At 39.3% G+C, this 12,500-nt stretch overlaps 1 protein-coding gene across 1 annotated transcript in view; it reads right to left on the bottom strand.

Annotated features, from left to right (window-relative positions):
• The window catches only part of LOC123516442, a 244,157-nt gene extending 234,826 nt beyond the window's left edge, over nucleotides 1-9,331 (bottom strand). The window contains 3 exon segments of the mRNA XM_045275729.1: nucleotides 4,494-4,600; nucleotides 4,761-4,981; nucleotides 8,789-9,331. Coding sequence (XP_045131664.1) covers nucleotides 4,494-4,600; nucleotides 4,761-4,913 — 260 coding nt within the window. The 5' untranslated portion in view covers nucleotides 4,914-4,981; nucleotides 8,789-9,331.
• Nucleotides 9,332-12,500: the final 3,169 nt, after the last annotated feature.

The following is a 12,500-nucleotide window of genomic DNA, read 5'->3' as shown; positions in this document are numbered from 1 at the left end:
TGTGTGTGTGTGTGTGTGTGTGTGTGTGTTTCACTGTTTGATCTGCTGCAGCCTCTGACGAGACAGCCAGACGTTACCCTACGGAACGAGCTCAGAGCTCATATTTCCGATCTTCGGATAGGCCTGAGACCAGGCACACACCACACACCGGGACAACAAGGTCACAACTCCTCGATTTACATCCCGTACCTACTCACTGCTAGGTGAACAGGGGCTACACGTGAAAGGAGACACACCCAAATATCTCCACCCGGCCGGGGAATCGAACCCCGGTCCTCTGGCTTGTGAAGCCAGCGCTCTAACCACTGAGCTACCGGTGTGTGTAGTGACCAGCTGCGAAACCTCCTATGCGTGAGTGTGTGTGTGTGTGTGTGTGTGTGTGTGTGTGTGTGTGTGTGTGTGTGTGTGTGTGTGTGTGTGTGTGTGTGTGTGTGTGTGTGTGTTAATGAGGTCGATCCTGTTGCTCAAGATGGACGGTATCTGCTCGCTAATCAATGAAATTCTTTGTACAATGGCGAAACGAAAATCCCCAACCATGCCAATTGACAGTTGAGGATGGTGCCACTGCGTAACTCTCTCTCTCTCTCTCTCTCTCTCTCTCTCTCTCTCTCTCTCTGACTGCAATTCCTTTAACTATTTTCTATAACATCTGCTCATATTTCTACGGGTTTGCTACTTTCCAATTACATCATTATTTGTGAATGCGGTCAGAGGTCTACAAATGTTCCGGCACACCTCTGAATTACAGGGAGACCGTCAGGTAGCTGTCAACACACAACCTTCTGTTAGTGTCACCGATTCCCGGAAAGGTTGCTCTACAGCAGTGGTTCCCAAACTTTTGCAGGCTGGCGCCCCCTTGGCTCCCCGGTGAATTCCTAGCGCCCCCACACACACAGAGACACATATGGAAACAAACACCTCTTTCTTCATATTTGGTATGCTGCAATTTGAAAAGAGAAAGGTTAAACACAAATGTGTATTTCACAAATAAAACCCAATTTAGTAAACCAATTTATTTTCGAACTTCTGACTTCGACTTCGGACTACGTAACAAAATAAAGCATTCGTTTATAAATCTTACTTCAAATTTATTTTCTTAAAACTGCCTATGTGTTCCTTTAGCTTAGTGTTTGTGACATAGATTTTGTCATTCAGATTTTGTAAAGAAGAAAAAGTTAATAATAATTGTTCTTCATGCCACCCTGCCGCCCCCTACCGCCCCCTTCTTCCTCACCGCCCCCCCAGATCTTTCCACCGCCCCCAGGGGGGCGGTACCGCCCACTTTGGGAACCACTGCTCTACAGGGTGACCAATGTTGTGCTAAACGAGGCGCCGTTTAACTGACTGACCTTCACTTTTCATATTATCTTCACTGTCTGGCATGAGACTCTCACTTTCACGCTACTTTTGTTGCTATTCTTTTCCGTTTTTCATCGCTCCTTATTTCCCATTTTACTTCTGATGTCCAGATGTACTGTAGGTGTATCTATCAACAATAGAAACACTCCGTTCCATTAGAAATAATTGTGTTCTGAGTTTCATTTGTTCTATTCCAATATTTCATCGTAGGCCTGTAGCAAACAATATCTTTGAAACAATGTACAAAATCTTCGCAGAGTTGTTGCTCAACGATTCACCTCTGGGGGGGTTTTCAAGTCTTCTGCCACCAGGGAGGTTTAGCGGTACATTCATGCAGAAACGCTTCCTCTTCTCACCGCTACCATTTTCAAAGACCATAGAGACGATTAACCGAGTTTTAAAGAATATTTTTCCTACTGACAGAAACCAATAGAAAACTTGTTAACATGTCACTAGAATTACAGAAACATCCTTAAAAACCCGTGTCACTTCAACTACAGCCCTTTGAAAATAGTGAAGATGCGACGCAGTAGTGTTTCAGAATATATCCATCGCATAAGCTCCTTATCTGGGTCACATGTATTCCCAGGAGCATTTTGAGGTGTTTTGTGTCACGGTTTGGTGTAACTGTCTTATCATGGAACAATGTCTGTGCTAATGTGAGGCGGCAAAGTGATACGGAGGCAGATTATGTTGGTTGTCAGGAGGTCTCTGAAGCACACTCGAGCTGCTTCACCAATAACGATAACCATAAGTAACGGCTGCTCGCATATTTACAGCGAGCTTCAATGACTTGCTAATGGAGAGCGATGTTACACGTAGTAGCTGAAATACCCATCATCAGGACGCAGTGTAGCAATATATCTTGTTGGAAATTTGTTTTCTTTTTTATAATAAGGGCGTTACTATATATTTGATATTTCGCAAATTTACGCCAAATGACAGTGCAACTGTAAAATTAGTCCATAAGCTTGTTGATGGGGAGCAGAACTATCATAGTGGTAAACCTCCCAGATGATTAGACATTCACCTATGTGATCCACAACTTCCTATAGTGAATCAGAAAAACATCATTAAGGCATGACGTCATAAAGATGAACACTACGGTTATTCAAAGTCAGAAAGAACACACACACACAATCTATAAGATGGGAGATGGAGTAGAACTGGAGAAAGTAAAAAAGGAAAAGGACTTAGGAGTGACGATGGAAGAAAACAATCAACCAGTAAGCCATATTGATAGAATTTTTAGAGAAACATATAATTTGCTAAGGAATATTGGAGTAGCATTTCACTACATGGACAAAGAAATGATGAAGAAATTGATAGGTACTATAATAACACCCAGATTGGAATATGCAGGAGTAGTGTGGACCCCTCATAAAAAGAGACACACAAGGAAATTGGAGAGACTACAAAAAATGGCTACAAGAATGGTTCCAGAATTTGAAGAGATGACATATGAGGAGAGACTAAAGGCTATGGATCTACCAACCCTGGAACAAAGAAGGAGAGAGGAGACCTGATACAAGTTTATAAATTGATCAACGGAATGGACCAAGTGGATAATGAGAAACTGATCCTGAGAGAAGAATATGACATCCGAAGCACAAGATCGCATAGTAAAAAGCTGAGAAAAGGAAGATGTCTGAGAGATGTTAAAAATATAGTTTCCGCAAAGATGTATTGAGACGTGGAACAGTTTAATGAAGAAGTAGTGTCTGCAACGAGTGTGCATACTTTTAAAGTAAGATTGGATAAGTGTAGATATGGAGACGGGGCCACACGAGCATAAAGCCCAGGCCCTGTAAAACTACAACTAGGTAAATACAACTAGGTAAACACACACACACACACACACACACACACACACACACACACACACACACACACACACACACACACACACACACACACACACTTTTCTACAAGTTTATACATGGCAAAACAAAGAATAAGGAAACAATTGAAAAAACATTGAAGGAAAGACATACCAAACAAAGAAAGAAATGTGTGAAATAATGAATGAAAGCTTCAAAACGGTATTCACCGAAGATGATGATTTCACAGAACCTAATAGGACATTGGATTGCCAAGGATTACAGGAGATTGCAGTGCACAAAGAGGATATTGGAAGATTACTGGACAGGTTGGAAGTCAGAAAAGCAATGGGGCCAGATGGTGTATCAGGCTGGGTATTAAAAGAATGTAAAGAGCAAGTACTGGAGCCAATTTGGGAAATAATTAAAAGTTCAATAAATGAAGGGAAAGTTCCACTAGAGTGGAAGAGAGCCAATGTAATACCGATATTTAAAGGAGGAAAGGCAACTGAACCACTAAACTACAGACCAGTGTCACTTACAAGTGTTGTAGGAAAGTTATGTGAAATAATTATCAAAAAGTGGGTTAAATTTCTAGAAGAGGAGCAAGTCATATCGAACAGACAATTTGGATTCAGGACAGGGCGGTCATGTGTATCAAACTTATTAAGCTTCTACTCCAGAGTTATTGCAGGACTTGAAAACAGAGATGGATGGGTAGACACAGTATACCTGGACATTAAAAGGCATTTGATAAAGTCCTCACGGAAGACTTCTTTGGAAACTAAAGTACATAGGAGGACTGCGTGGAACCTTGCTCGAATGGACAAGAGATTATTTGAAGGAGAGGGAGATGAGAACTGTGATCAGAGATACATACTCATCTTGGAGCAAAGTAACTAGCGGAGTGCCACAAGGATCAGTGTTAGCCCCCATTATGTTTCGAGTTTATGTAAACGACATTCACGTTGGGATAAACAGCTATATGAATTTATTCGCTGATGATGCAAAGTTGCTAAAAGTTATCAAAACCAGAGAGGACTGTCTACTGTTACAGGAAGATTTAAACAAGATCTATGAATGGAGCAAGAAGTGGAAATTGAAGTTTAATGCCAAGAAATATCACATAATGGAACTAGGAAAGAGTAAGAGAAGACCAGTATGAAACTATTTAATGGGACAAGAGCAAATAACGAAGACAAAAGAGAAAAAAGATCTTGGAGTGATCATACAAGAAAATCTGAGTCCTGATAAACACATAAATGAGATATTTGGACTATTATATAAGAAGAAGCACGAGGCAAGGATACTCACAGCAGGTGGTCCTTTTCCATGAGGCGCAGTTTGGCATCGCGGTCCAGCACACTGAGGATGGCATCACGCTCACTCTCCGTCAGCGTGGCCAGGTCAACATCAAGGCCCTGCCGGTGCAAGGGAGGCAGGAAGGTAAAAGGTTGCTTAAAATATATTTAGTTTAATTTTCTGAATTCTGAATGCAACCCGTTTTATGTACTAAATGCAATGACGATGAACTAATAAAGCAACTCTCTCTCTCTCTCTCTCTCTCTCTCTCTAACTCACCTGGGAGGGCATGGCATGGGTGGCACAGGACAAGAGGAGGGTGTCCTGCCTCTCCTCTGGCGGGTTCATAATGTCACTCAGAGTGGGTGATAGGCGCGTCGTGTCCATCTTCAAGTCCTGGGAGTCCCGCCCCACGTCAGCTGGCCTCCTCATACCCGTCACTGTCACGCTGGGCACCACGACTATCGTGAAGTCCTCCGCCGCTCCTTATCCTCACTTATCTGTCAAGGGCATGATATTGGTAGATTACTTGTGTGTGTAAAGCATAAGTGAAATTTATTTGCAATGCTGCATGAAACTAATACATAGTTTCATATTGGCAAATATTTACACGAGAAAATTATCAGGACAGACTTCTCTTGTGATGATGATGGCTGTAATGATGATAATAAAGCCAGCGATGATGATAATGGTTTAAGGACGATGACGACAACGACGACGAATAAAAGATAAATAAAAGGAAAGCTAGTATAGAAAACGATAATAAACTGGCGTAGGCAACGAGTACGCATACCGTGCCCTAACACTTGGCTTAGGTCAGTAACGTAGAGAGTGTTAGCACTTCATGAAGACTAAAATATTCTCTCTCTCTCTCTCTCTCTCTCTCTCTCTCTCTCTCTCTCTCTCTCTCTCTCTCAACATATCACTTTCCTTATCACGTAAGTAAACTCTTTCTTAAGCTGCTTGAGTAATTGCCATCCAGTGTATGTTTGCTACATTTAGAAGAATAAATGATAAAAAAAGCACTAGACTAAGAATAAGTGATATGCGGAGGAGAATGAGTAAATAGACACAAAGGGTGCAAATTGTTTCTTACGATCAAAGATTAATTAAAGCTGCTGAACGCATTAGTTAGAAAAGCGTTAAGAACAAGATAAGATAGAGATATTTGTCATCAATCCCTACTTTTCTTTTTTTCATTACTTCATCTTACACCGTGATATCAGAAATTATATGAAATACACGTGACTCAGATCACTCTTCAGCATTTTCCTCTATGTCTGTTGGTAACGAGACGGACTACTCGAAAACTTTCTTCCACTATGCTTCTATTTGTTCACCATGGTAGATGTTATCCTCACATTCTCTCTCTCTCTCTCTCTCTCTCTCTCTCTCTCTCTCTCTCTCTCTCTCTCTCTCTCTCTCTCTCCCATAATAGCAAACCACTTTCAAAACAACCTTTTAACTGTGCAATTGTACAATTTCTTTGCTGACACATAACCCCTATTCATGGAAACAAATATTTTGAAATTATTTGATATTAACAAACTACAAATCGGCATGTACTTCACATGTATAAACATCAAAATGCAATCTTACACCACAGCACGGGTATCCTACCCACCCAAATCAGTACTAACTTTCTCATCCCACTACACAATACAGCATTTTTCCAACATTGTCTTACTCGTACCCTGAGGTGTAGAACTCAGTCCCACATCATATCAAACTATGGCTATTTAAAAATCAATTAAAAAAAACATATCATTGCTCAGTATTCCATACAGCTTCTTTAGCTCACCGTTACTATGACGGTGACCTTCTTATTCTCTTTATCATTATTATATATTTTTTGCATACACATATAGAGGCAAGTAATCATATAAATGCGTAATGTATTTCAAACTTTTACAGTTGGTATTTTGGAGAAGAAGGTGGTTGGGGTCTATTATATATATATATATATATATATATATATATATATATATATATATATATATATATATATATATATATATATATATATATATATATATAAAAGTATGTATGCATGTATGTGCATGATTATGTATATAGAATTTGCACATAATTTTGTAACAAATTCATGATATAAAATATATACTCAAAAGGCCTTGGCCTTAAATGGGCTGCCACTTCTCTTGCATATATAACACTTTTTTTTTTTTTAATGTAGTATATAAGGCATAATAAAGTGTTCCACGTTTGAAAAAAAAAAAAGAATTGTTATCGCGAGGGGAGCCGCGTGACATCATGTTCCCCTCAAGCCAGGCGCTGAACGGGACACTGATAAGCAAATCCGCTTCGCTATGATGTGGAGGCGTTATCACCAAATAGATTGTCACTGATTGTGGTTGATAAGGCTAACTGTTTGCTCTCTCTCTCTCTCTCTCTCTCTCTCTCTCTCTCTCTCTCTCTAATCATGGCCGCGAGAGCTGTTCGTTACTTTATTTGATTTTCTCACTCATCATTACTAGCATCTAATCTCTCCCTCATCAGTGCTCTTATGGCCGCTGATATCACGATGCCATGACATTTAATCAATCAAACAATCAATCAATGTACATGACATTGCTTCTACTCGTATACACCAGTAACATAAATATTTCGGTCCACATATACGTACTGCTACACACTGCTTTACTGAATTGATGGTAGTATTCATTGATCTTCCTCTTTTGTGAACTTAATGCACACAACTTAGTAAATGACATTTAAATCCTGATAGTGTATTCATTTGTTCTTTTCTAAAACAAAACCAATGTTGGCATAATCATGCCAAAATCTGAAATAATTAATTATAATTCATTATTTCACAGGGATTAATGTTACTTTTAAAAAATCGACAATGCAGCAAAGGCATTGAATATATGAAGCTTTGTTACTTTTATTAGTTAGGCGACAGAGTTGTAGGAGAGTAACTGATTACGTCCAACTGTATCCCAAACTTCAAGCAATGAAAAATTAAATTTGAAAAAGCATTTCGTCACGTGCATTACTCCACGTGAGGCGCCTCGACGGTAGTGCACAGCTGCATTGCTTCACAATCACGATTTTTCATTGAGTTCATGCCTACAAATTATGGCACAGGATTAAATTGAGAGTGAGTCACTACATATTGCTCCTTCCCTCCACATGCTAAGCCGCTTAGTGTCAGCAGGTGTAAATCTCTGGACACCTGTGCACCTCACTCTCAAGGTCAGGTAAGGCATCAATATAATTCACGTCCGCGTTAAGAAGGCGGAAGTGCTCGCTTGTTCGTAACTTATAATTATTCGCAGAAGTGGTCAGTGTCTTAAACCCTATAAAACAGTGACTCTCTACCTGTCTTTTAAAGATGGTTACCTGGGCCTTGATTTAAAATCGTTGACCTTGTATACATGTGTGTGTGTGTGTGTGTGTGTGTGTGTGTGTGTGTGTGTAATTCACCACGGTCGCCTAATGGTCACCCAGGCAGCCTTCCCCTTTACGGAGCGAGGTCAGAGCTCATAGACCGATCTTCGGGTAGGACCGAGACCACAACACACTCCACACACCGGGAAAGGGAGACCACAACCCCTCGAGTTACATCCCGTACCTAGTTGCAGCTAGGTGTACTAGGTGAACAGGGGTTACACATTAAGAGGTTTGCCCATTTGCCTCGCCGCTCCCGGGATTCGAACCCGGGCCTTTTCAGTTGTGAGCCGAGCGTGCTAACCACTACACTACGAGGTGTGTGTGTGTGTGTGTGTGTGTGTGTGTGTGTGTGTGTGTGTGTGTGCAGTTTACCAATGGCCTTGAAGATCACGTGTTGGATTCCCCACCACCTATTAACCTCTGAGAGATGAGAGCTTTCAGTCCGATTTTTAAAGGCCTTTCAGACACCAGTATGGCACTTTCCTCTAAAAATAACAATATAACAGTTACATAAACAAATAAACAAATTAGTAAATAATCTGATCCTGGCGCGAGCCTTGACCAACATGGGCAGGGAAATGAAACGCTAACGTAAGCAGCGCTCTCTGCTGACCGGCCTACAGGTCTGTTTCGTTTGCCTCTCGAGTCTCGCACTACAGGGCTATACAAATCCTATGAATATATATATATATATATATATATATATATATATATATATATATATATATATATATATATATATATATTTGCATGCATTGCTATTTGTTTCGTACCCATAAGTGTGTCACTCACTAAAAAAAAAAAAAAAAACATAAATAAATTGAATATGAGAACTAGAAGAGCTCTCAGCTTTACATATTTTAGTTCCTTCACTAATACGAGTCGTAGCTTACTTATGTCATGGAGCAGGACACGGAGATTTTAAATTTCTCAGGTTGGCTCCTCTTGTCTATTAACTCCAATTGTCCGTTGTAAACTTGACTACCACAGTTTGAAAACACACCAGCAGTTCCAGTCAGCTCCTTTATTCTGTTAATCATCCTTTACAGAACTTGATTACCGCAAGGTTGCAGCACACTTCATCACCACCAATTGCCTATGAACACATGCCCTAACCTTCTTTTCACAGGATTCTTTTCTAGCAAAAACACATCACTTACACTGCAAGCCAAACTCATCCGTAAACATGATAAACAGAAAAAAAGGAAAACATAAAAGCAGAATGGTATGAAATTCACAGAGGCTCGACAACTATTAGTCACAAAATAGGGGCGCCATACACACGCCGGGCGAAACACGGTCAACGCGCAGCTCAGTATCGCAAGTTCAGTTCCTCATTTTTGGCTCAGTCTTGTATTGCCGCGGTGGACGCAACACTCGTGCCACACATTTCACCTCCGATCTGGCACACCACCGGCACAAAACAAGGAAAACAATACATTCCCGAGCACCGACACACCTCTTCCAACTCGCGCAGCCTGGGAGCCAATGACGATATGACGCCACGCATCCATCCACTCCCGGCCCCCCTTTCCACCCCCATCCCTCCACTATACCTCCTTTCTCCCGCCCCAGCCTCCACCCGCACTGATGGAATTCAACACACGTTTTATTTATAGTCAGTGAAGTATATTCAAGTCAGTCATTATCTCACAATTATCAGTGACGCATGCGTATATGTTGATATGTCTTCTAAGTTCTTGTTATATATGTATGGATATTATTTTTCATCCTTTTATATACTTATTATTCTTTTTTTAAGTACATCTCTCTCTCTCTCTCTCTCTCTCTCTCTCTCTCTGAAAACTAAAACGGAAACGAAAATGGAAGAGACATAGATATCAACCACATAAAAATGAAAATGATACACTAGCGATGATGTAATGGTATAATATCGGAGAGAGGGAGTGAGTAAACAACACACGTCAAATTTTCTTTTTACATAGAAGCGTGTTTACTTTCTTTGTACTGAAACAGAGTTGTTGTTTTTTCACGGGTGTGAAAGTGAAAACGTTTGCTGCACACGCTTTCATGGTTCGAGTTGGGTAAAGTACAGCAGTGCATCAGCAGCCAAGTCTGTCAAGCTGTCATTAGTCCCGGCTCGGATCACCTAGACTTGAATGTTATAAGAATGATCCTTTCGTCTGCATAAGAAAAGAAACATTTTTAAACGTTTTGATTTCATTTGCTGGAACACCAAGTCTAATGCAATGAAAGGTACATTAATCAGTAAGCTAATAATAACAATAATAATAATAATAATAATAATAATAATAATAATAATGTTAATAACAATAATAATGAAAGTAATAATAATGATAATAATGATGATGATAATAATAATAATAATAATAATAATAATAATAATAATAATAATAATAATAATAATAATAATAACAATAATAATAATAATGATAATAATAATAGCAAAAGCAACAGCAACAACTATAACAACAACAACAACAACAACAAAAGCACCAACAACAGTAACAATATCATCATCAACAACAACAACAACAACAACAACAACAACAACAACAACAACAACAACAGTAACAACAACAACGACGACGACGGCGACGACGATACACACTTATTTTTTCACTAACTTTAACATCGACAAAATCATGGCTACTACAAAAATCAAGAGAAAAAAAAAATCGAACGAGCATATAAGCCTACGCAGGTACGCACGATAAGTTATTCGTAATCACGTATCCCAACCTACGCATCGTGAAAACAAGCAATTTCCCCGGCACGCTGTCAGGCACACTCACATCCATCCAGTCCACGTCCCCGTCAGAAAGAGTGTCACAGGTGTGCAGTGGGCGCCTAGTGGGTCGAGGAGATGGGATGCTTGTTTCGCCGCCAGGCAGTACGTTTACATACATAAACAGTATGGCTTTGGGGTGTACTCGTAAATCATTCATTGCCTTAACACTACTAGTTTTCAACAGGTTGATAGCGAACGTTTAGTAGCATTAAATGGTTGCATTTTGAAACGTTTCGGCGTTTTACTTGAACTATCATTATGTTCTACCTGGTGGAGGTCATCGGTGATCTCAAGAGAATTATTTCTAAATATCACTGGTAATTTAACTAGGATTTTTGTATCATCAAAATATTAGTCTTGGTAATTATTACACTTAAAAATCGTTTTTTGTTATATATACTAAGAAAGCCTTATTATTGACATAATAAAAAACAAAATAGAAAAAAATACAGATGATCTAGTAATTCATTAACACTTTCTTTCGTTCATGATCTGAAATTCAGTCACATTATACAAACTTTAAAAACTTTTGCAATTTTCTACATGAAAAGGTTATTCATAGAATGGTTTGTTTGATAATACAGACCAGAACAAAAAAAAAATAATAATAATAATGATAATAGCAATAATGATCATAATAATAATAATAATAATAATAATAATAATAATAATAATAATAATAATAATAATGATAATGATAATAATGATAATGATAATAATAATATTATTATTAATAATAATAATAATAATAATAATATCAGTGATAATAATAATAAAAACATCAGTTCCCACTAGCCCAATAGAAAACGGCAAAACTACTACAATTTCTATTACAACTACAGATGGCCTCGCTCGGTGTGAGTTACTGATGGGTTGGTTAGTGTTAGCAACCAAAACGTGCGTGTGGTGTAAAGGCGATTTCCGCACAGGTTCTCTTCAGCCTCTGATAACTGGGTCTTTCTTAACTTAGAACATTTGACTTACTGTAACCTTGACTTTCTGCGTAGTGATATTTTACTCAGCTTTGATTACTCTGGATAACTCATAACATCAATGAGTCCGCATAGCAATGTGCAGAGACAGCACGAAATGGAGAAAAGCTCTGTGAATTTTTTTTATTGAAATTGATAAGAAATCTTTTTAGGACGCATTTTCGATGGATCCTCTCTCTCTCTCTCTCTCTCTCTCTCTCTCTCTCTCTCTCTCCATTATGTTCTTGTTTTTAGTTATAACCCCTCTTACATAATAAACAATAAATAGAGTGAATAAAGATATTGCAAATGTTTGTCGCGCGAAAGAGGAGAATTATCTTCCCAACTTGGGGCTCTGTACAGCACACGTGGCAATCACCTATTATAATACGCGGCCCTGGTTGGCTAGGCCCTGAGATGAACACACTCAGCATCTAGGTCAGTTCAGCGGCAGATGTTCCCCCCACCTCCAACCCACAAGTGACAAAGGCAGCACGAATGAAACAACATCACCAAACCCAGAGCCTCGCACGCCCCAAGCTTGGTTGCTAGATGACGAGACTCAGCACACCTGCGCAAGTTTAGCGTCAACACCTGGGGTCTCAAGGACCTTCACCTATATATCCCACACTTGTGGCCAGTATAGGAATGAGGCCACGAGAGTTTGTAACCACGAGTATATACTCCAAGATTTGACCAATTAAAAACAATAATTATCTCTGCCATAAAGGTGAACATATCTACATTCCTCTAGTTTATTATAAATCGTGACCTAATTCTTCGCTGAATCAGATATGACCCACAAAACAAATCATGGTTACTAACGCGGGAATGTGGATGAATACAATGTCCTCAATACTA

Source organism: Portunus trituberculatus, chromosome 41 (genome assembly GCF_017591435.1).
Source record: "Portunus trituberculatus isolate SZX2019 chromosome 41, ASM1759143v1, whole genome shotgun sequence".
In the NCBI taxonomy this organism is placed as follows: Eukaryota; Metazoa; Arthropoda; class Malacostraca; order Decapoda; family Portunidae; genus Portunus; species Portunus trituberculatus.
This window is presented reverse-complemented; position numbering and strand designations above follow the sequence as displayed.